The following is a 24,553-nucleotide window of genomic DNA, read 5'->3' on the forward strand; positions in this document are numbered from 1 at the left end:
AGGGGCAGTTCTCTATTGGGTGACGTCCTCCTCCCTCCCTGGGTATCACCTGGACAGAACAAGAGGGTCAGGAGCGTACCTGCCGCTGGCTGCACCTGCCCTGCCCCCTCTGGCACCTCTGTCTGCACAATCAACAGAGCGGGCTGGCTCCCAGGGCAAAGGGCAGCCTCAGCTCCTATATAAGGGAAGGGCCCGGGCTGGACGAGTGCCCACGGTGTGCTAAGGGCATCCCACCTGGTCCTAGGTGCCTAGGTGTGAGGCCCAGGTGTGCACAGAGGAGCCCCGCAGGCAGGGAGGCCGCCATGGGGCTGCTGCCCGACGATGCTCTGTGGCCTGTGGCCGTGGGCCTGGCCACCTTCCTGCTCCTGGTGGACCTGATGCACCGGCGCCAATGCTGGACGGCACGGTACCCACCAGGCCCCATGCCAGTGCCCGGGCTGGGCAACCTGCTGGAGGTGGACTTCAAGAACATGGCAAGCTACTGTAGAAAGGTAAGGGAAGCCAGGTGTGATGGCGCACACTTGTAATCCCAGCATTCGGGAGGCTGAGACGGGAGGATCACGGTTCACAGACAGCCTCAGCTACTTAGTGAGGCCCTTTGCTACTCAGTGAGACCCTGTTTCAAAATAAAGAATAAAAAAATAGGGCTGGGGGTGTGGTTCAGAGGTAGAATGCCCCTCGGTTCCATTCCTAGTACTGCAAAAGATACAAAAGAAAGGTAAGGAAGTTGGTGGTGGGTGGCCGCAGGGGTCACGGCGACTCCAGCAGCAGGCAGTGGGTAGCGTGTGAGGCACAGTGGGTGGGGAGCCTGGTCCCGGGGCTGCGGGGCTGAGGACACGGGCTGCTCAGTGAGCCTGGGTGCTGCAGCCCGCCGAGGTCTCGCATTGACCAGGTTGCTCTACCTGCAGCTGCAGCGTCGCTTCGGGGACGTGTTCGTGGTACATATGGCCTGGAGTCCTGTGGTGGTGCTCAACGGGCTGGCGGCAATGCGAGAGGCGCTGGTGAACCGGGGCGAGGACACCGCTGACCGGCCGAGTCTCCCCGTGACTGAGCACATGGGCTTTGGGCCCCGAAACAAAGGCAAAGGGCGGTGGGCCCGACCCACTGTGTGGGACTCGGGGGGTGGTGACCAAAGGTAGTGCAGGGCCTAACAACGGGAGGACACCTGGGAAAGAACTGGAGTCCAGGGAGGAGGGTGTGGCAGGCACAGAATTAGGGTCACACCCACACGTTGCCCTTGCCCAGGGGTGATCATGGCGCCTTATGCTTGTGATTGGCGCGCGCAGCGCCGCTTCTCCGTGTCCACCATGCGCAACTTCGGCCTGGGCAAGAAGTCGCTGGAGCAGTGGGTGACGGAGGAGGCGACCTGCCTCTGTGCCGCCTTCGCCGACCAGGACGGTAGGGGATGGGCCAAGGGAGGACACGAAATGGGCGGGGACCAATTCGGGCATGGGGGCATATTCTTGTAATCCCAGTACTGGGAGGCTGAGATAAGGGGATCGGGTTTGTAGCCAGCCTCAGCGGCTTAGTGAGGCTCTCCGCAACTTAGTGAGACCCTGTTTCAAAACATAGGATAAAAAATAGGGCCAGGGATGTAGCTATGAGGTAGAATGCCCCTGGGTTCTATCCCTAGTACTGCAAATAAAAGAGAAAAAAAAAGATAGATGGTTACTAGGAGACAGGGGACCACACCCTGACCCACATCCCGGCCCCCAGGTCGCCCCTTTCGCCCCAACATCCTCCTGAACAAAGCCACAAGCAACGTCATATCCTCCCTCATCTTTGCCCGCCGCTTCGAGTATGATGACCCACACTTGGCCAGGATTTTGGACCTGCTGGAACTCTTACTGAAGGAGGAGTCCGGCCTGTGGCCTGTGGTAGGGGCTCAGCAGACTCTGGAGTCTGTGAAGACCAGCTTCCAGCAACCAGGCCTCTGAGGAGGAGGATTAGCAAGCAGAACAGGGGACAGGGCATGGTGGAGAGGCTGCTGCCAGAGGGAGGGCCTGGAGGTAGGTGGGTATCCGCTGTCAGGAGAGGTGGGCCCAAGGTTCCAGGGCCCCAAGGGAGGCTGAGAGCCACTTTGGAAGCACACAGAACCTGAGATTTCCATGGCAAGATATTCTTGGTGTCCAGGGCCAGGAGAGAGACAGACAGATCAACAGACAGACAGACAGATCGACAACAGAAGCTGGGACTTGGGTAGAGAGCAAGTCACTGTACGGAACTGGAGGGATCATGGAGGAAGCCGGGCACAGGAAGGACCCAGCCCCCTCCGGCTGTCACAGGTGCTGAATGCGATCCCAGTGCTCCTGCGCATCCCAGGTCTGGCTGCCTGGGTGTTCCCTGCACAGAGGGCCTTCATGGCCCTGCTGGATGAGCTCGTGGCCGAGCACAGGGCGACCCGGGACCCGGCCCAGCCACCCCGAGACCTGACTGACGCCTACCTGGCCGAGGTGGAGAAGGTGAGGGCAGCTTAAACATGAGGCTGGGGGCTGAGAATCCCCTATGGCCTGAGGCCGGGCAGGGCCGGGTCTGACCCACAGGGTCAGATGGGTACAGATTGGGGGCCCGTGGTGGCTTCCTTCATGGCCCGCTGAGCCACCCTCTGCCCGGCCAGGCCAAGGGGAACCCCGAGAGCAGCTTCAATGATGCGAACCTGCGCTTGGTGGTGTCTGACCTGTTCACAGCGGGGATGGTGACCACCTCGACCACGCTGGCCTGGGCCCTCCTGCTCATGATCCTCCACCCCGATGTGCAGCGTGAGCCCCGCTGGGGTGGAGGGAATAAGAGGGAGGGAGACGGGCAGGCCCCGGGCTGCGTGCAGGCCTGCCTCACCCAGCAGGCTTGGCTCAGGCCTCAAGAGAGCCGTCCTCCTCGCCCGGACACAGCCTCAGCGCAGGTAGGAGAGGCCAGCGCGGCCGGGCCTGACCTGCTGTGGGCGTGCCTCCTTCCAGGCCGCGTCCACGAGGAGATCGACGAGGTGCTAGGGCAGGTGCGGCGGCCCGAGATGGCGGACCAGGCCCGCATGCCCTACACCATGGCCGTGATTCACGAGGTGCAGCGCTTTGCAGACATTGTCCCGATGGGCGTGCCCCACATGACGTCCCGGGACGTTGAAGTGCAGGGCTTCCTCATCCCCAAGGTGAGCCTGGGCCCCACGGGCTCAGCGCCTCCGTAGGCTGGTGGCCGCAGCATGGACGATACTTGGGCCAGGTTTGGAACTTAGGACACGTAATCTGGGATCCTGGACGCGGACTCTGCTGTCTTGATGTGTGTGGGCCAGCCCTGTCCACTCTGAGCCTGGGGAGTGGGAAGAGAACCTAGGAAGGTCATGGTGCGTCCAGGAGCCCTGCAGCTGGGCGGGTGGCCAAGGGCTGTCAGGTACCTCATCACTCAGCCCTGCCTGGGGCTCAGAGACGGGCCTAGGGGCTTCTGGGCTGTGGTCACTCGAGGGGGCCAGTGTCTGCCCACGCGTGCCCAGTGCGAGGGTCTTGGTGTCCCCGTGCTGGCCCGCGTTCACGCCAGGCATCCCCCTCCCAGGGGACAATGCTCTTCACCAACCTGTCATCGGTGCTGAAGGATGAGACCGTCTGGGAGAAGCCCTTCCGCTTCCACCCCGAGCACTTCTTGGACGCGCAGGGCCGCTTCGTGAAGCAGGAGGCCTTCATGCCTTTCTCAGCAGGTGCTGGGGGCCTGAGCCCTCCCAGGGGCGGGGGGCTGGAGGCCAGGCTGCCTGACTGAGCGCCTTCCCACCCACAGGCCGCCGCGCCTGCCTCGGGGAGCCGCTGGCCCGCATGGAGCTCTTCCTCTTCTTCACCTGCCTCCTGCAGCGCTTCAGCTTCTCCGTGCCACCCGGACAGCCCCCGCCCAGCGATAAAGGGGTATATGTTGCCATAGTGACCCCATCCCCCTATGAGCTCTGTGCTGTGGCCCGCTAGACAGGAGGCCGGCCCTGCACCTGACCCCAGTGGTATCTCTGCTGCACAATAAACCGGCGCTTGGCTGCCACTTGGTGTCTGGGTCCATGCTCAGCCCTTAGCAGGTCCTGAAGCCAGCGCTGCCCTTGTGGCCCATGGAGACCCGCCGCTCCCTGCAGGGTACATGGCAAGCCCAGACCAACTCTCTGGGGGTCTTAGGAGAGGAGGTGTATGAGTGGTCTTCCCTTAGGAATCAGTGCCATCCCTGGCTTGGAGGTGGGTGGGGGCAGGTCCCCAGGACACCTCAGTCCAGTGGGTTTCCTAGGGCTCGCCGAGCTGGACAACCTGCTTCTGCTCACTGTTACCACAGAGGGTAAGATGCAAGTCCTGTCTGAGGAGATTGGTCCAGACAGCCCTCAGCTCTCCCAGCAGCCAGCTGTGACCCACACAGGCTCAGCCGAGCCTCGGCCTGCAGGGTTCTCTTCTTGGAGTTTTGGTCGAATAGGCTCAGACCACTGCCACCGCCACCGGTCCACCGCAAGGACGAAGTCTCCATCCCTTCTGTGTCAGAGGGAGAGAGCCCGAGGCCCCGCCCAAGTCGCATGTTGTCCTAGCCACAGGGTGTGGTGCCTGGCCCCTGCCAAGCAAAAGCACAGTTGTCACGAGGGATGCTCTCAGGACTCAGGGAGGGTCTCCCGGTGGCCCGCAGGGCTTAGCAGTACCTCAGTGCGATTCTGTTTTAAAATAAAAAATAGAAAGGGCTGGGGTGTAGCTTAGAGGTGGAATCCTCTGGGTTTGATCTCCAGTACAAAAAAAGAAGAAAGGTCTCAATCGATTACTGAACTACACACCTTGATGAACTAGAGATGGGCATGGTGAGTCATGTCCATAATCCCAGGAACTGACGGGAAGGCTGGCAAGACGATCCCAGAATAGAGGTCAGCCTCACCAACTTAACAAGGCCCTGATTCAAAATAAAAAATAAAATAGGGCTGAGGATGTAGCTTAGAAGCAGGATACCCCAGTCAGGCGCGGTGGCGCACACTTGTAATCCCAGTACTTGGGAGGCTGAGACAGGAGGATCGTTCAAGGACAGCTTCAGCAAGTAGTGAGACTCTCATCAACCTAGCAAGACCTTCTTTCCAAATTAAAAAAAAAAAAAAAATAGGAGCTGGGTGTGGTGGCACTGCTTGTAATCCCAGCATTTGGGAGGCTGAGATAGAAGGATCTTGGTTCACAGCCAGCTTCAGCTACTACTTAATGAGGCCTTTTGCAACTCAGAGAGACCCTGTTTAAAAAAAAAAAAAAGCCAGGCGTAGTGGTGCATGCTTGTAATCCCAGCGCTTGGGAGGCTGAGACAGGAGGAAGCCAGCCTCAGCTACGTAGAGAGGCTCTCAGCAATTTAGTTTCCAAATAAAGTAGAAAATAGGTCTGGGAGTATAGTCCAGTGGTAGAAAAGCCCCTAGGTTGCACCCCCAGTACCACTAAATAAATAAATAAATAAATAAATAAATAAATAAATAAATAAGATATAGGGCTGGGAGTGTAGCTCGGAGGTAGATTGCCCCTGAGTTCCATCCCCAGTACTGCCAAAATGGGGGGGAGGCCAGGCGTGGTGGCGTACGCTTGTAATCCCCGTGCTTGGGAGGTGGAGACAGGAGGATCACGCAGGTTCGAAGCCAGCCGCGCTGGCTTAAGAGACCCTGTTTCCAAATAAAAAAGTATAAAAAATAGGTCTGGGAGTGTAGCCCGGAGGTAGAAGGGTTTCCAGGAACCCCAGTACCACCAAAAAAAAGGGGGGGAGGCTGATGGTGTATCTTAGGGGTAGAACGCCCCCAAATTTCCTCCTTGGTGCCACAAAAAAAAAAAAAAAAAAAAAGAATTAGGCTGCTCCAGAGTTTAATTGCCAGTACCACGCGCACAAAAAGAATATTGTGGCCTGGGCGTGGTGACACATGCTTGTAATCCCAGTATTTGGGAGGATGAGACAAGAGGATCACAGGATCAAAGCCAGCCTCAGCTACTTAATGAGGTTCTCAGCAACTTAGATTCAATTTCCAAATAAAATATAAAATTTGAGCCGGCATGTTGGCTCACATTTGTCATTCTAGTACTTGGGAGGCAGAGACAGGAGGATTGCAGTCTGAGGCAAGCCTCAGAAACTTTGTGAGGTCCTCTGCAACTAAGTAAGACCCTGTTTCCAAATAAAAAATAAAATGTGGCTGGGGAGTATCTCAGAGGTAGAATGCCCCTGGATTCAAAAGCCCCAGGATCACAAAAAAATGGGGGGGGTGACTAGGGATGGAGCTCGGAGATCAAATATCACTGAGTTCAACCCAAGGACCCCTCTCCAATTTTGTATTTAAAGATAGGAACTTGCTAAAATTCTAGTTTTTTAAACTTATAAAGTTTTAATTTTTTAAATCTCTAAATTTCTGACCTCAAAATTGCATTCTGCTACTGAAATCTCCCAAGTAGCTGGGATTACAGTGTGTAACACCATGCCTTCTGCATGTTTATAATTTTTATACCTTCTTGAACTTGTATCAATAAATAATATCCGCTGGGCATGGTGGTGCATGCTTGTAATCCCAGCATTCAGGAGGCTGAGATAAGAGGCTTGTGGTTCCTGGATACTCAACAAGACCCTGTTTCAAAATAAAGGAAAAAGCCGGGCGTGGTGGCGCACGCTTGTAATCCCAGCATTTGGGAGGCTGAGACAGGAGGATCACACGGGTTCGAAGCCAGCCTGAGCTACTTAGTGAGGCTCTCAGCAACTTAGTGAGACCCTGTTTCCAAATAAAGTATAAAATAGGTCTGGGAGGGTAGCCCGGAGGTAGAAAAGCCTCTGGGTTCCACCTCAAATACCACAAAAAAAGGAAATAAAACAGCGCTGAGGATGTAGGTTGCTGGGTTCCATTCCCAGTACCAAAATAAATAAACAATATTACTTGTACTTGTAATTTCCAGTACTTCGGAGGCTGACAGGAGGATTCAGGTTCGTGGCCAGCTTCAGCTACTTAGGTCCTCTGTAACTTAGTGAGACCCTGTTTCAAAATAAAGGATAAAAATTGGGCTGGGATGTACCTGGGAAGTAGAATGGCCCTAGGTTCAATTCTCAGCAAAACACACATCATCATCATCATCATCATCATCATCATCATAATAATAATAATATATCAGTTTTGTTTTGTTATTTCTTTTTTGTTGTTGTTGTGGTGGTGGTGCTGGAGATTGGATTTTGAGGCATTCTACCTGAGCTACACCTGCAGCCCATTTTATTTTTCCTCTCAGTACTGGAGATTGAACTCAGGGGCATTCTACTTCTGATACCCCCAGCCCTATTTTTTTTTACTCTCTATTTTGAAGCAGGTTCTCAAATGTTGCAGAGGGCCTCACTACATAGGCCACGAACCTGTGACCCTCCTATCTCAGCCTCCCAAGTACTGGGATTACAAGTGTGCGCCGCCACATTATGCTCTGTGTAATCTCTTTTGTGTAACCTCTATTGGATACTAACCTGGTCACCTCAGCTGTCTTTTGATTATTGTATCTTCTTTTTTTGTGTGTGTGTGTGTGTGTGCGGTACTGGCGATGGAATCCGGGGCATTCTACCTCTGAGCTACACCCCCAGCCCTATTTTTAATTCTTTCTTTCTTTCTTTCTTTCTTTCTTTCTTTCTTTCTTTTTTTGGTGGTGGTACTGGGGTTCCCGGAAGCCCTTCTACCTCCGAGTTACGCTCCCAGACCTATTTTATACTTTTTTATTTTTGGAAACAGGATCTCTTAAGCCAGCGTGGCTGGCTTCAAACCTGCGCGATCCTCCTGTCTGCCTCCCAAGCTCGGGGATTACAAGCGTGCACCACCACACCCGGCTTTTTTATTCTTTATTTTGAAACAGGGTTTCACTGGGTTGCAAATGGCCTAAGTAGCTGAGGCTGTCCACAAACCGTGATCCTCGGTCTCAGCCTCCGAACGCTGGGATTACAAGCGTGCGCCACCACGCCCAGCTTCCCATCCTTCCACTTTCAACTTCTTCTTTTTACCTACAGAGTGTCTCTTTTAGTCAGCATGTAAATGGATTTCATTTTTTATCCAGCCCACCAATGTCTATTTTCAGGTGGACTGGGACTACAAATTCCCAGAATGTTCTGAGCGCACAAGGGACTACAAGTCCCAGAATCCTTTGTGCTGATGGGTGGATTTCAAGTCCCAGAATCCTCTGGGCACGCGGGTGGACTACAAGCACCCCCGGGTTCTGGGAGCACACATGGACTACAAGTCCCAGAATTTTCTGGGCACGCGGGAGGACTACAAGTCCCAGAGTCCTCTGGGCGCACGAGAGGCCTGCCCCGGCTCGCCTTCCGGCTCTGCGTCCGCGCCGCGCTGTCGCGTTCTCCAGGTACTGGGCAGCCGCTGCCGGCGGGCGCGGCCTGACGCGCGCTCGGCACCTCCCGCGGCGGAGCGAGGCGCGGGGGGCGGGAGGCGGCGGCAGCCGGGAAGTCGCCCTCCAGGGCCGCAGTGGGTAGTCGGAGGGGCTGGGCCCGGGCGTCAGGTCTCTGAGCGCCCTGCAGGGTGGCCGCCTCCCTGGCCGCAGTTGAACTCAGAAAGCCACCGCAGGCGCTGGCGGCGGCCAAGTCCTCCTGCATTCTCCGCCTGTGAGCGTCACCCGTCCGCTGAGAGGACTTCTGTTAGGACCCGGGGCCGAAAGTGGAGACCCGCGGCTCCACCTGATTTCCCAAGTCCGCCAGAACCCCCAGCCCAGAGCGGAGCGGGCCCGGCAGTGGGCGAACCGTGCCCAGCCCGGTGCCGCCGCCCTCCGCCTGGCCGCGCTCTGGGCTGTCCCCAAGCCCACTTTGCCCTTCTCTGTTCTCTCCAGAGTCCTCTGGCTCAGGGTGTGTGTGTGTGTGTGTGTGTGTGTGACTGTAGATTGAACCCAGGGGCATTCTACTGGGTGTGTGTGTGTGTGACTATAGATTGAACCCAGGGGCATTCTACTTCCAAACTATACAACTAGACCCCTAGCTCTATTTTTTTTTTTTTAATTCTTGCTTGCTTGCTTGCTTGCTTGCTTGCTTACTTTCTTGTTTTTTTGCAGTACTAGGGATAGAACCCAGGGGCATTCTACCTCTGAGCTACACCCCCAGCCCTATTTTATTTTAGTATTTTTATTTATTTATTTATTTATTTATTTATTTTTTTTTTTGGAAACAGGACCTCACTAAGTAGCTGAGGCTGTCTGTGAACTGCTATCCTCTGGTCTCAGCCTCCTGAATGCTGGGATTACAATCGTGCACCACCACCATGCCCAGGTTCCTTTTATTTATATATTTATTATTTATTTATTTGATTGTTTGTTTGCGGTACTGGGGATGGAACCCAGGGGCAGTCTACCTCTGAGCTACAACCCAGCCCGATGTTTTATCTTTTATTTTTTTATTTTGGTGGTACTGGGGGTGGAACCCAGAGGCTTTCTACCTCCGGGCTATACTCTCAGACCTTTTTTATATTTTATTTGGAAACAGGGTCTCACAAAATTCCTGAAAGCCTCACTCAGTAGCTGAGGCTGGCTTCGAACCCGTGCGATCCTTCTGTCTGAGCCTCCCAAGCGCGGGGATTACAAGCGTGCGCCACCACGCCCGGCTTTACCCTTTATTTTGAAACAGGGTCTCACTGAGTTGCAAAGGGCCTCACTAAGTAGCTGAGGCTGTCTGTGAACTGCGATCCTCCTTTCTCTGCCTCCCAAATGCTGGTATTACAAGTGTGCGCCACCATGCCCGGCTCCTATTTTTTAATTTTGATTTTAAAACGAGGTCTCACTAGCTTGAGGAGAGCCTCACTAAGTAGCTGAGGCTGACCAAGAAAACCTGCAATTCTCCTGTCTCAGCCTCCCAAGTACTGAGATTACATGCAGGCACCATGATGCCTGGCTTAGTTTAATCAATTAACTAATTAATTTTTGTGGTGCTGAGAGTTGAACCCAGGGGCATTCTACCTCTGAGCTACACCCTCAGGCCTATTTTAAGTTTGGAACAGAGTCTTAGTAAGTTTCTGAGAGCCTCACCAAGTTGCTGAGGCTGGCTTTGGACCTGTGGTCCTCCTGCCTCAGCCTCCCAAGGACTGGGATTATGGGCATGCGCCACCATGCCCCATCTATTTTTTATTTCAAAACGGGGTCTTTCTAAGTTGCTAAGGCTGGCCTCTGGTATGTGATCCTCGTGTCTCACCCTTCACGTTGTTTCTTCTCCATATGCACCAAGTTTAATATACGGTACATTTTACTTAATTCAGTGATTTATAGCTTCCCCCGAATGTAGTTTTTACATTTTTTGTGTGTGGTACTGGGCATTGAAACCAGTGACATTCTACTTCCGAGCTACACCCCTAGCCAATTTTTCATTTTTTATTTTGAAACAGGATCTCACTGAGTTGCTAGGGGCCTCACTAAGTCGCTGAGGCTGCCTGTGCGTGGATCCTCCTGTCTCAGCCTCCCAAGTACTGGGATTAGAAGCCAAGCGTGGCTAGCTTCCTGATTAAGAGAGATGCTGTCCCCCATCTTCAGTGCCTAGGAAAGTCCCTGGATACAGTTGATGCGTGATGTTTATTGATTGAGTGAAATTACATGCTGTGCCTGCAAGAAATAAGTCGTGGCTTTGTGTTTTCAGCGTTTGAGCACAGCGTGTCGGTGGGACTCAGAGTGTGCCGCCTGGACTTGAGCTTCTCGGTGTGTGTCCATGTTTTCCATCAGATTTGAGAACATGTTGCTCATTGTTCCTTCATCCCCCTTTTTTTCTCTACTCTCTTTCTTCCTCTGAGAGTCCTCCAGTGCATACGTTGGTATGCCTGATGGTCCACTTAACTTTTCCTTCTTTGTTCATTTTCCCCATCATATTGGATAATTTCAGTATCGTATCTTAATTCGTGAGTGATTTAGCCAATCATTAGTCTCTTTGGCTCTTCAGATAGCTGTTTCTATGGACTCCGTGGTTGTGTGTCTCTTCCCATAAATTCATATGTCGAAGTTCCAGCCCCTTGTATGGCTGTATTTGAAGAGAGGGCCTTTATAGAGATAATATTAAACAAGGACATAAAGAAGGAGCCCTAGGGTTAGCGTCTCAGAAAGAAGAGAGACCAGAGCCAGGAAGTCATGGTGCTTCAGACCTATAATCCCAGTACTTGTGAGGTTGAGACTGGAGGATTACAAATTCAACACTAGTCTGCACATTTAGCGAGACCCTGTCTCAAAAAGGGCTTAGTGGCAGAGGAATGGCTTTAATCCACAGACACACACACACACACACACACACACACACACACACACACACACACGAGCAGAGGCACCAAGAGAGGAACTGATGATTACTCCTGCAACCCAAGATGTTTGTTTGTTTATTTATTCTTTTTGCTGTACTGGGGAAGGAACACAGAGGCACTCCACCTCCGAGCTACACCCCCAGCTCTATGTTTTTGTTCTTTATTTTGAAACAGGGTCTCACTGAGTTGCAAAGGACCTCACTAAGTAGGTGAGTCTGTCCCCAAATCAGGATCCTCCTGTCTCAGCCTCCCAAATGCTGGGATTACAAGTGTGCACCACCATGTTCAGTTTCTGGATTTCTTTACCATGTTAAATACAATAATAAGGTGGCTAACTGTAACCCAAGTAGAGAGATGTCAAAAATTGACCCTACTGAGGGGCCAAGATGGCGGCGACCAAACAGGACATGTATTCCTCTGAGAAACCCCGGACACCAGATTTTGGTTTCATATCTGATTGGGACAACATATAGAGACATTTATAGCCATGACTTCCTATCTAAAATATAAGAGAGAAGAGACACACCTAGATGGTGGAGATGGCGGCAGCGGCTGCGAGTATTCGGGTGAGGTAGATAAATCCAATCCATCCTGCCTTGAACTGTTGGAGAAATCTCCCCAAAAAAAGACTGCTCCAGCCAGGCATGGTGGCACACACTTGTAATCCCCGCGCTTGGGAGGCTGAGACAGGAGGATCACACAGGTTTGAAGCCAGCCTCAGCTACTTAGTGAGGCTCTCAGCAACTTAGTGAGACTCTGTTTCCAAATAAAGTATAAAATAGGTCTGGGAGTATAGCCCGGAGGTAGAAAGCCTCTGGGTTCTACCCCAGTACCACCACCAAAAAAAGACTGCTCCTGCCCCACATGCTCAGGAATTCTAGACAACATACCAACATACTCTGTAAGAAAAAATGTTCGGGAGGAGGGCCAAGATGGCAGCAGTGGTAGTGGCCAGTATGGGGAGAGGCAGGTAGATTCATTTTAATCTACCCTGAACTTTTGAGGAAATCTCCAGGAAAGTAGACTGCACCTGCCCCACATGCTCAGGAACTCTGGACAACATACTATGTAAGAAAAATGTTCAGGGCGCATCAGATGGAGCCCTGCATAATCAGGTTGGCCTGCGCTGCGCTTCACAGGAGCCAAGGGCGCTCCAGGCCACCACGCTCTTGCACAGCGCTGGGGCTGGGTACGCTCGGAGCAGCAGAACTCGCTCTTCGTGGTGAAGCTGTGTGCCTCCACTCTTGGTGGGGAGATAAAACACATTGCTACTAAGTACTTGGGCCCCCAACTCCTGCAAAAGACACGTACTGCTTTCTGTTATTAAAAAGTATTGAAGAAGGAGGAAGATGGCAGCGGCTGTGGTTGCAGCAGCAACCACAGCCTCAGTGGTAACAATTGGCAGTGGCTGAATAGGACACGCATCTCTCTGAGAAACCCTGGACAACAGATTTTGATTTAATAGCTGATTGGGACAACACACAGAAACATTTCCAGTCATGACTTCCTATCTGAAATATAGGAGAGATAGTGGAAAATTGTAGAATAGAGGCAAGACTATAGCACGGTGCCCACCACTGCAAGAAAAGTGATTTTTGGAGGCATATCCCAGAAGAGATCAGAAAGCAGACTGCTCCTGCCACCCATGCACAGGAATACTTAATAACATACTCTAGGAGAGACCAAGAAGGTAGCAGCGGCGGCCAGTATTCATGAGAGGCAGACATATCCAACCAAATCCACCTTGAATTTATGAAGAAATCTCCCCAAAAGTAGACTGTCCTGCCCCACAGGCTCAGGAACTCTGGACAACAGACTATGTAAGAAAAAGTTTCGTGGAGACAGACCAAGATGGAGGCAGCGGTGGTGGCCAGTATTTGGGAGAGGCAGATAGATCCAATCCAATCTACCTTGAATTTTTGAAGAAATCTCCCCAAAAGTAGACTACTCTTGCCGCACATGTGCAAGTATTCTAGACAATATACTATGTAAGAAGAATGTCCAGGACAAGTCGGAGGGAGCCCTGTCCATATTGTTGGGCCAGCTCTTTGCACCAGGCGTCCTGGGAGACCTCAGCTCATGGCTGCTGAGCTCCTCTGCACTGTGCCAGGGACCAGGATATGCTTGGATATCCCACTCTCCATGGTGAGGCTGTGAGCCTCCACTTTTAGTGGGGAGATAAAATCCATTGCTTCTAGGGAATTGGGCTCCCAGCTTCTGCAAATGACATGTGCTGTTTTCTCCTACTTAAAAAAAAATATATATGGAGGGGAAAAATGGGAACCTCTGTAAAGTTCCTGCCCACAGTGACAGGGACCAGAGCCCACCATGTGGCAAGGCTGGGTCTGGAGCCAGCGAGGCTGGACCCAGAGCCTGCCCTGGGGTGAGGCCAGGTCTGGAGCCAGTGAGGCCAGGCCCATAGCCTATTGTGCGGCAGGCCTGGAACTGGGGGCTGCTCCACAGCAAAGGGCCAGTGGGTTTCTTCAGCTGTGTGGCCAGGAAGCACTAGAAGCTGCCGCTGCCTCACCTAATCTCTCAGCAGATTTCCAGATCCAGGTGAGCTCTATTAAAAAAAAATTGGTTGTGAGTGGATCATCTTGTCAAAGTTATTCACCTTCTGGCTTTTAGGATTTCAGTAAGTGGGAATAAGTGTGGAGAAATAGAAGCTCTCATACATTGTTGGTGGGATTGCAAGTTGGTGCAACCACTTTGGAGAACAGTATAGAAGATCCTCAGAAGAAGGAAAACGAACTTACATGATCCAGCAATACCACCTCTGGGTATCTACCAAAAAGAATGAAAACCAAAACACCAAACGAATGCGTGAGCAACCATGTTCACAGCTGCACAGTTCACCATTGCCAAAGTGTGGAACCAGCCAAGATGCCCTTCAACAGATGAGTGGATTTCAAAACTATGGGATGGGTACACAGTGGAATTTTGCCCAGCCATAAGGGAGAACAAAATTATGGCATTTACAGTGAAATGTCACAAAAAATAAGAAATCAGATGCTTTTCTTAATGTGCAAATTAGGGAGAAATAGGTAACAGGAGGAACTCCAGATGAAGAAGGGACCCTATGGAGGAGCAATTAAGGTGACATATCTGAGGGGATAAGAGGGAGGATAAGGGAAACTCTTTAAAGCACATGATGTACTTAAACACATCAAAGTCAATAAGAAGCCAAGCCTGGGTAGGAGGGAGGGGAGGGAAGGGGTTAGAGATTGGGTAGGGTAGGGGCTGATTGGGTGATGTGTGCATGTATATCTCCACAAGTTTTTGTTTTGTTTCGTTTGTGGTACTGGGGGTGGACCCCAGAGGCTTTCTACCTCTGGGCTATACTCCCAGACCTATTTAATATTTTATTTGGAAACAGGGTCTCACTAAGTTGCTGAGAGCCTCACTCAGTAGCTGAGGCTGGCTTCGAACCTGTGTGATCCTGTCTCAGCCTCCCAAGCACTGGGATTACAGGTGTGTAGCACCATGCCCAGCTAGGAAAAGTGTGTGTGTGTGTGTGTGTGTGTGTGTGTGTGTGTGTGTGTACTGGGTATTGAACCCAGGGGCCTTCTACCTCCAAGCTACACCCCCAGCCCTATTTTTTATTCTTTATTTGGAAACAGGGTCTTATTAATTTGGGGAAGGCCTCAATAAATACCTGAGACTGGCCGCAAGCCTGCAATCCTCCTGATTCAGCCTCTCAAGTACTAGGATTATAAACTTGTGCCACTATGCCCGGTTTAGGAAAAGTCCCCCCCCCCCCGATACTGGGGATTGAACCCAGGAGCAGTCTACATCTGAGCTACACCCCCACCCCGACTTTCTATTTTTTACTTTGAAACAGGGTCTCACTAAGTTGCAGGTGGCTTCACTAAGTACCTAAGGCTAGCTATGAACCTGCAATCCTACTCCCAAGTATTGGAATTACAAGTGTGCGTCACCATGCATGGCTTAAGAAAAGTATTTCTAATGGAGAATTCTATACCCAGCAAGCTCTCAGCCAATGCTGAAAAAGAACTTATTTATTTATTTATTTATTTATTTATTTACTTATTCATTCATTTATTTGCTTGTAGTACAAGGGATTGTAACCAGGGCCATTCTACCTCCAAGCTCCACCCCCAGCCCTATTTTTTTATCCTTTAATTTATTTTTTATTTATTTTTTTATTGGTGCACTGTATTCATATATCATAGTGAGATTAAAAAAAATCTTTTGTAGACATACATGCACACATCATCCAGTTAGCCCCTACCCGATCCCCACCCCGTTCCCTCCCCATCCCTCCTTCCCATGCTTGGCTTAGTGGTTGACATCTAGTATTATAGCAATTTATCCAAAATTAACAATGATAATCTCACATAACAGTTTCATTTGTCTGATACCAAGATTTTGATGACTTAAAGATAACATTTCAATATTTCTTTTTTGCTTTTTTTCTTACCAGAGAACATTTTTTTCTTTTTTTTTTTTAGGTAAAACTATCATACATTTATTTATTTATATTTCAGAAAAAAAATCTGTCCTAATATGGAATATGGACTCTAGATACTCAAAACGATCTCGAAAAAGAACAAAGCTAGAAGACGTATATTTTCTGATTTAAAACTTATAAAGCTACAATAATTGAAACAGTGTAGTACTGTTATAAAGGCAGATATATAAACCATTGGAGTTAAAATAAAAGCCTAGAGATAAATTCTTCCATATATTGTCAAGTTATTTTTGACAAGGTTTCCACGAACATTTGGTGGAGGAAATAATAATCTTTTAACTAAATGTTGTTGAAAAATAATAATTACATGAAAAAGAATAAAATTGGACCCTTACCTAACACCATATACAAACATTAACTCAAAATAGATAAAAGACCTAAATATAAATCTTAAGACTATAAACTTTTAGAAGAAAATCTGGGTCATAAAACCTCACAACATTGAAATTGGCAGTGATTTCTTGGATATGATTTCAATGGCACAGGAAACAGAAGGGTAAACAAACTCCATAAATAATGAGTCTCCAAAGATAACCAATCTTAGTTGTCTGTTGGATGGAAAATCTTGTTTCTCTGGTTCTGGTGTGTGTTATCTATTTCTTCTTTGTAGTTAATCTCTTTGAGTATTTTCTCTAGCGCTGGTTTTGAAGACATAAATTCCTTCAGTTTCTGTTTGTTGTGGAAGCTTCTTATTTCCTTATCTAATTTGATAGAAAGTTTTGCTGGGTAGGAAATTTTTGGCTGGAAGTTGTTATCTTTCAGAGTTTGGAATATTTTACTCCAAGCCCTTCTGGCTTTCATGACTTGGTTTGGGAAGTCTGGAGTGATTCTAATTGGCTTGCCTCTGAATGTCACTTGGCCCTTTGTTTTTGTTGCCTTTAAGATTCTCTGCTTGGCTTCCACATTGGTCATTTTGACAATTATGTGGCATGGGGATCCTCTTCTCCGATCCTGTCTAAAGGGAGTTCTATAAGTTTCCTGGACCTGTGTATCGACCTCTTGCTCTTGTTTGGAAAATTTTCTGCTATTACTTCCTTGAAGAGATTGTTGATCCCTTTGGTTTCACTTTCTTTTCCCTCCTCTATTCCAATTATTCTTAGGTTAGCTCTCTTAAAATGGGCCCATATTTCTTCAATGTCAGATTCCTGCTGTCGGATTTTTTTTCTAAATTAGAAACTATGCGTTCATTTTTGGAGTTGAAAGACCCCCGAGTGGTCTTTCCCTCAGAAGTGGGGACCCCGAGACCCAGAGATCAGTCCGAGACCACTGGATGCAAAAGCACGAGGATTTTATTGCGGGACACAGGTACCTGTGGGCGACAGAGTCTGCACAGAGACTTGCGCGCCCTAGGTGAGTTTTAGGTAACTTTTATAGGGGGTAGGGGGCAGAAGCGGGGGTACAGAAGCGGAAAAGCATAGTTACAGGAGGTTTATTGGTTCAGATTAATGAGGAGTTATCTCGTAACTGCCTTCTCTTATCGGTTAAGCCGCAGGTATGCAGTTAACTACCGACCCCATCCTGTTTTACAGGCTTACTGAATTCTGTAACTTTCCAACTTTCCACAGTTACATTTTAACCTCCTGGTACTTGGGGCTAGTAAAACATGGCGTCACTTCGGCTAAGCTGAGTTAGGTCTTTCAGAGTGATCATCTTCTAAGAGCGAGATTCTATTCTCCATGTGGTCTAATCGGTTGTTTGTACTTTGAATTGAGGCCTTTACTTCATTAATTGCATCCTTTATCTCTTTTTGGCTCTCTCTGAATTCTTTTCAAAACACCTCTGTTATTTCTACAATTATTTTCCTAATTTGATCTTCTAGAAATCTCTGAATTTCTGTTTTATCAGGTTCTGATGTTGTGGGGTTATGGGCATTCATTGCTCCATTGTTATTCCTCTTTCCCATGATTTCAGAAGTTTGTGCCTTCTCTGGGTTCTTCCCTTGGGACACTACAACTTCACTTTAGGTGCTCTGGATCTTGAGTCTGTGGTATCTCAGTCCCCACTACTCCTTTACTGGGTTGTATCGCAGAGTCTCAGACCCAGGGAGTCAATCAAGGCTGCTTTAGACCATGGGGGTGCCAGGTTGGGTGTTCTCCTATGGTGTGATATCTCTGCCACCGCCACTCCCCCACTGTGTCAAGTCCCTGGGAGTGCAGTACTGGGATTTCTCCTCTAGGGGCCACAATTTGACTCACTGTTGTTGAGTGTGCTGATGGAGCTGTAGTGGACTCAGTGAATTCGCTGCTGCTGCCGCCGGTGACAATATAGCGCTGCTGCCACACCCTCGGCCGTGAGGCTGGCGTATTTCTTTGGTTTTGAGCTCTCCTCTGAGTCCCTGCAGGGCATGCTGAGCCCAGCCACTGGGAGCTTTAGATGCTCTCTGCGCCAAAAAATCTGCCGAATTCTGCCTGGCTGATCCGCAGTGGCTCACCTCGGCTCTCTGTCCGCCGCTCTTCTCTGGAGCCTGGTGGGCTTTTGAGTGTGTTGGTCTGTAGCCGTCTGGTGAATTCACTGCTGACGCTGGCAGTAAGGCGCTGCTGCCGCATCCTCAGGCTTGAGGCTGGCGTATCTCCTCTCTGGCTCTGAGCACCATTCTGAGTCCCTCTCCTCTCTGGGGCCTGGTGCTGCAAGGGAAGATGGCGCCCGCGCCATGGCTCTGGCCGCAGCACTGCGGTCTGGTTTCTTTCTGGTGTCTCGTTTATCCAGCCCTCTTTTTCTCTGTCCCTTGTAATTACATTTTTTGTTTCTCTGCTGATGGTGTTTTCTGGCTATGAAAGGTGCTGATTTTGTGGTAATAGAGATTGGTTGTTAGCGGGGCTCATAAGCCCCGCTTTTCTCGGTCGCCAACTTCCCAGAAGTCATCCTTTAATTTTTCTTTTTCTTTTTCTTTTTCTTTTTTTTTTTTTTTTTTTTTTTTTTTTTTTTTTTGGTACGGGGGTGGAACCCAGGGGCTTTTCTACCTCTGGGCTATACTCCCAGACCTATTTTATGCTTTATTTGGAAACAAGGTCTCACTAAATTGATGAGAGCCTCACTCAGTAGCTGCGGCTGGCTTCGAACCTGTGTGATCCTCCTGTCTCAGCCTCCCAAGCACTGGGATTACAAGTATGGGTCACCACGCCCGGCCTTTATTCTTTATTTTGAAATAGAGTCTCACTGAGTTGCTAAGGGCCTAAGTCGTAGCTGAGGCTGTTCACAAACCGCAATGGTTTGTCTCACCCTCCCGAATGCTGGGATTGCTAGTGTCTACCACCACACCCAGCTTATTCTTTATTTTGAAACAGGGTCACACTGAGTTGCAAAGGGCCTCACTAAATAGCTGAGGCTGTTGCAAACTGTGATTCTGTCTCAGCCTCCCAAATGCTGGTATTACGTGCCTGCGCCACCACGCCCAAGTTAGTTTTTATTTTTGAAACGGTCTCACTAAGTTGCAGAGGGCCTAAGTATCTAAGGCTGGCCGTGAACCTGGATCCTTCTGTCTCAGCCTAACAAATACTGGGATTTCAAGTGTGGGCCACCACGCCCAACTTAACCATGAGCATTTATTGGAGAAAAGGAATGAATCTTGGAATGAGCAGCCAGGTGTGTGGCCTTTTAGCCTTTCCATCTATTTACCTGGGGAGCTCAGGGCTGCCTTGATAAAGAGCACCCTGCTTTGGAGTGAGCCCTGGAGCCAGTGGAGGGAGCAGAGGACACTGGAGAGTGGTCACATCACTCACTGAGGCCCGCAGGACTCCTCCTGTCTGTGGGTCCCAGGTGTCCCTGTTTGCCGAGTCGTGCATAGTTGTCCTGGGCTCCCCGAGTGGGAACTGCGCCTTCCTCAGGAAGTTTATAGAAAGTAATCAGAGTTGCCAGAATGGCAGAATGCCCCTGGGTCATTCCCCAGTAACAAACCAAAACAAAAGCCTTAGGAAATTCTGAAGCAGCAAAGACTCATCCTGAACCAAGGATCCTCCACACATTAGCATGTGGTTTCTAATCACAGACCTGGAGGCCAGAATGCTTTGGTGGTGCTGGGGGTGGAACCCAGAGGCTTTCTACCTCTAGGCTATACTCACAGACCTATTTTATATTTTGTTTGGAAACATAGTCTCACTAAGTAGCTGAGGCTGGCTGCGAACCTGTGATCCTCCTGTCTCTGCCTCCCAAAAAGAAATGAACTCATTTCTTTGCAAAGTATCCTGCTTTGGGTAGTTCAATACAGTCCTAGCAATGGAAGCACACAGGAGAAGCTCATGCCCTGGACTCTGGGGCCCACGGCCCCTGTGGTCACCAGGAGCTCACTAAGGACCCAGACAAGCACGAAGGCAAGCAGGGAGGTGAAGGCCCGAGCAGCAGCCAGGGAGGCGAGTGGGGCAGGGTGTGTTCTGGATGAAGTCCCGCCACATTAGGGGGTGTAGGTTTGTGGGAAAGGTGGAGTCAGGGCCAGTTCCGTCCATGGGTCTGTGATTAGCCCAGACCAGGTCAGAGGTTTAGCAACAGGGGCAGTTCTCTGTTGGGTCACGTCCTCCTCCCTCCCTGGGTATCACCTGGACAGAACAAGAGAGTCAGGAGCGTACCTGCCTCTGGCTGCACCTGCCCTGCCCCCTCTGGCACCTCTGTCTGCACAGTCAACAGAGCGGGCTGGCTCCCAGGGCAAAGGGCAGCCTCAGCTCCTATATAAGGGAAGGGCCCGGGCTGGACGAGTGCCCACGGTGTGCTAAGGGCATCCCACCTGGTCCTAGGTGCCTAGGTGTAAGGCCCAGGTGTGCACAGAGGAGCCCCGCAGGCAGGGAGGCCGCCATGGGGCTGCTGCCCGATGATGCTCTGTGGCCCGTGGCCGTGGGCCTGGCCACCTTCCTGCTCCTGGTGGACCTGATGCACCGGCGCCAATGCTGGACGGCACGGTACCCACCAGGCCCCATGCCAGTGCCCGGGCTGGGCAACCTGCTGGAGGTGGACTTCAAGAACATGCCACACTGCCTAACAAAGGTGAGCGAGTTGGTGGTGGGTGGCCGCAGGGGTCACGGCGACTCCAGCAGCAGGCAGTGGGTAGCGTGTGAGGCACAGTGGGTGGGGAGCCTGGTCCCGGGGCTGCGGGGCTGAGGACACGGGCTGCTCTGTGAGCCTGGGTGCTGCAGCCCGCCGAGGTCTCGCATTGACCAGGTTGCTCCACCTGCAGCTGCAGCGTCGCTTCGGGGCTGTGTTCAGCCTGCAGCTGGCCTGGAGTCCTGTGGTGGTGCTCAACGGGCTGGCGGCCGTGCGTGAGGCACTGGTGAACCGGGGCGAGGACACCGCTGACCGGCCACATATGCTCTTGAATGAGCACCTGGGCTTTGGGCCCCGAGCCAGAGGCAAACAGTGGCGGGGGCCCGGAAAGGAAAAGGGACAGGCCCTGGGGGACAGTGACCAAAGGAAAGACAAGGCCTAGCAACAGGAGGACATGGCCATGGCCACTGGGCACACCTGGCTACTGTTCATGGTGATGGAGGAAGGGAAAGAGGTTGTCCTGGGGAGAAGACAGAATGCACAGGCCCTCGGAGATCCAGGCCCATATTCAGTGGGAGGAGGGTGGTGGGGACCAGGTCCTAGGCTGAGACTGGAGGATCGCAGGTTAGTGGACAGCCTCAGAAACTTGTGAGACCATTTCAAAATGAAGAATAAAAAAATAGGACGGGGGGTGTAGCTCAGAGGTAAATGCCCCTGGGTTCAACCTCCAGTAACAAAAAAAAAAACAAAAAAACAAAAAAAAACAAAAAAAGAGAATTCTGGGAAGCAGGGTGTAGCAGTGGTGGTGGTGAAAAAGGGTGAAGCCAAGGGTCACACCCACACGTTGCCCTTGCCCAGGGGTGATCATGGCGCCCTATGCCCACGACTGGCGCGAGCAGCGCCGCTTCTCCGTGTCCACCATGCGCAACTTCGGCCTGGGCAAGAAGTCGCTGGAGCAGTGGGTGATGGAGGAGGCGTCCTTCCTCTGTGCCGCCTTCACCGACCAGGACGGTAGGGGATGGGCCGAGGGACCCAGTAGGCCGAAGGACACGAGATGGGCGGGACCCAGAGACGGGGACCATACCCTGACCCCGTCCTGTCTCAGGTCGCCCCTTTCGTCCCAACGCCCTCCTGAACAAAGCTGTGTGCAATGTCATCTCCTCCCTTATATATGCCCGCCGCTTCGAGTACGATGACCCGCTCTTGGCCAGGACTTTAGACCTGCTGGAAGACTTTCTGAAGAATCATTCTCCCTTCTGGCACGTGGTGAGGGTTCAGGGAAGAGTGTGAGGACCAGCTCCCAGCACCAGGCCTCCCAGGAGGAGGGTTACCCTGCAGGGCATGGGGAGGGCATTACAGGGAGGGCCTGGAGGCTGACGGGTCTCATCTGTCCAGGGAGAGGTGGGCCCAGGGTTCCAGGTTCCCAACAGCTAAGAGTCAGTGCCTCCTGTCCTCACTGGAAATCACACAGCACCTGAGATTTCCATGGCAGGATATTCCTTCTGGCTACTGGAGAGGGAGGGAGGGAGGGAAGAAGGAGGAGGAGGAGAGGGGGGAGGAGAGAGCGAGCGAGGGAGCAGAAGCAGGGACGTAGGCAGAGGCCCTGGCCGTCCTGGGGGAAGCCGGGCACAGGAAGGACCGAGCCCCCTCCGGCTGTCTCAGGTGCTCGGTGCGTTCCCAGTGCTCCTGCGCATCCCAGGTCTGGCTGCTTGGGTCTTCTCTGCACAGAAGGCCTTCATGGCCCTGCTGGATGAGCTGGTGGCTGAGCACAAGATGACCCGGGACCCGGCCCAGCCACCCCGAGACTTGACTGACGCCTTCATGGACGAGATGGAGAAGGTGAGGGGGAGCTCAGACATGGGGCTGAGGGTCCCGTGAGGCCTGAGGCCAGGCAGGGCAGGTCTGATCCACAGTACGCAGGGCTGGCAGGTGCAGATTGGGGGCCCGTGGCGGCTTCCTTCATGGCCCGCTGAGCCACCCTCTGCCCGGCCAGGCCAAGGGGAACCCCGAGAGCAGCTTCAATGATGCGAACCTGCGCTTGGTGGTGTCTGACCTGTTCACAGCGGGGATGGTGACCACCTCGACCACGCTGGCCTGGGCCCTCCTGCTCATGATCCTCCACCCCGATGTGCAGCGTGAGCCCCGCTGGGGTGGAGGGAATAAGAGGGAGGGAGACGGGCAGGCCCCGGGCTGCGTGCAGGCCTGCCTCACCCAGCAGGCTTGGCTCAGGCCTCAAGAGAGCCGTCCTCCTCGCCCGGACACAGCCTCAGCGCAGGTAGGAGAGGCCAGCGCGGCCGGGCCTGACCTGCTGTGGGCGTGCCTCCTTCCAGGCCGTGTCCAAGAGGAGATCGACGAGGTGCTAGGGCAGGTGCGGCGGCCCGAGATGGCGGACCAGGCCCGCATGCCCTACACCATGGCCGTGATTCACGAGGTGCAGCGCTTTGCAGACATTGTCCCGATGGGCGTGCCCCACATGACGTCCCGGGACGTTGAAGTGCAGGGCTTCCTCATCCCCAAGGTGAGCCTGGGCCCCACGGGCTCAGCGCCTCCGTAGGCTGGTGGCCGCAGCATGGACGATACTTGGGCCAGGTTTGGAACTTAGGACACGTAATCTGGGATCCTGGACGCGGACTCTGCTGTCTTGATGTGTGTGGGCCAGCCCTGTCCACTCTGAGCCTGGGGAGTGGGAAGAGAACCTAGGAAGGTCATGGTGCATCCAGGAGCCTTGCAGCTGGGCGGGTGGCAGCAAGGGCTGTCAGGTACCTCATCACTCAGCCCTGCCTGGGGCTCAGAGACGGGCCTAGGGGCTTCTGGGCTGTGGTCACTCGAGGGGGCCAGTGTCTGCCCACGCGTGCCCAGTGCGAGGGTCTTGGTGTCCCCGTGCCGGCCCGCGTTCACGCCAGGCATCCCCCTCCCAGGGGACAATGCTCTTCACCAACCTGTCATCGGTGCTGAAGGATGAGACCGTCTGGGAGAAGCCCTTCCGCTTCCACCCCGAGCACTTCCTGGACGCGCAGGGCCGCTTTGTGAAGCAGGAGGCCTTCATGCCTTTCTCAGCAGGTGCTGGGGCCTGAGCCCTCGGGGTGGGGGTGGGGGGGCTGGAGGCCAGGCCGCCTGACTGAGCGCCATCCCACCCACAGGCCGCCGCGCCTGCCTCGGGGAGCCGCTGGCCCGCATGGAGCTCTTCCTCTTCTTCACCTGCCTCCTGCAGCGCTTCAGCTTCTCTGTGCCGCCGGGACAGCCCCCGCCCAGCGATAAAGGGGTCCTTACTGTCATGATGACCCCATCCCCCTACGAGCTCTGTGCTGTGGCCCGCTAGACAGGTGGCCGGCCCTGCACCTGACCCCAGTGGTATCTCTGCTGCACAATAAACCAGCGCTTGGCTGCCACTCGGTGTCTGGGTCCATGCTCAGCCCCCAAGCTCCTGCCCTTAGTGGGTCCCAAAGCCAGTTGTCTCCAGCCAGCGCTCAGCCAGCTTGTCCTTCCTGACTTACGCACTGGAGCACCTGGAGGAATAGCTGGTGCTCAGCAGGTGGCCGCCCCGCCCATGCTGCGCATGGAGACCTGCTGCTCCCTGCAGGGCGTGTGGCAAGCCCAGGCCAACTCTCTGGGGATCGTAGGAGGGGACGAGTGTGAGTGGCCTTCCCATAGGAATCATGCCATCCCTGGCTGGGTGGCAGGTGGTGGCGGGTCCCCAAGGATACCCTCAGGTTCAGAGTTCCTAGGCCCCAGCCAAGCAATAGCACAGTTATCATGGGTGCTCTCAGGACTCAGGGAGGGTCTCTTGGTGGCCCCGCAGGGCTTAGCAATACCTCAGTGCAACTCTGTTTTAAAATAAAAAATAAAAAGGGGTGGGGGTGTAG

At 52.4% G+C, this 24,553-nt stretch overlaps 2 protein-coding genes across 4 annotated transcripts; both read left to right on the top strand.

The window, feature by feature from the left end:
• Nucleotides 1-302: 302 nt before the first annotated feature.
• On the top strand, nt 303-3,938 carry LOC308270487 (cytochrome P450 2D17-like; the record flags this gene model as incomplete). Of its 2 annotated transcripts, XM_080706399.1 has the most annotated exons (9): nt 303-491; nt 909-1,080; nt 1,246-1,398; nt 1,717-1,877; nt 2,286-2,462; nt 2,618-2,759; nt 2,955-3,142; nt 3,541-3,682; nt 3,760-3,938. In XM_080706399.1, 9 exons carry the CDS (start codon nt 303-305, stop codon nt 3,936-3,938), a joined length of 1,503 nt encoding a protein of 500 aa, XP_080562525.1. The 2 variants fall into 2 exon arrangements, with proteins under 2 accessions (XP_080562525.1, XP_080562526.1); XM_080706400.1 differs by lacking the exon at nt 1,246-1,398.
• A 16,566-nt stretch (nt 3,939-20,504) lies between these two features.
• LOC308269691 (cytochrome P450 2D17-like) lies at nt 20,505-24,009 on the top strand (the record flags this gene model as incomplete). 2 transcript variants are annotated; one of them, XM_080705054.1, is made up of 9 exons in its annotated part: nt 20,505-20,693; nt 20,884-21,055; nt 21,549-21,701; nt 21,796-21,956; nt 22,353-22,529; nt 22,684-22,825; nt 23,021-23,208; nt 23,609-23,750; nt 23,831-24,009. In XM_080705054.1, 9 exons carry the CDS (start codon nt 20,505-20,507, stop codon nt 24,007-24,009), a joined length of 1,503 nt encoding a protein of 500 aa, XP_080561180.1. The 2 variants fall into 2 exon arrangements, with proteins under 2 accessions (XP_080561180.1, XP_080561181.1); XM_080705055.1 differs by lacking the exon at nt 21,549-21,701.
• Between the last annotated feature and the right edge of the window lie 544 nt (nt 24,010-24,553).

Source organism: Muscardinus avellanarius (genome assembly GCF_963383645.1).
Source record: "Muscardinus avellanarius genome assembly, chromosome: 11".
Taxonomy (NCBI): Eukaryota; Metazoa; Chordata; class Mammalia; order Rodentia; family Gliridae; genus Muscardinus; species Muscardinus avellanarius.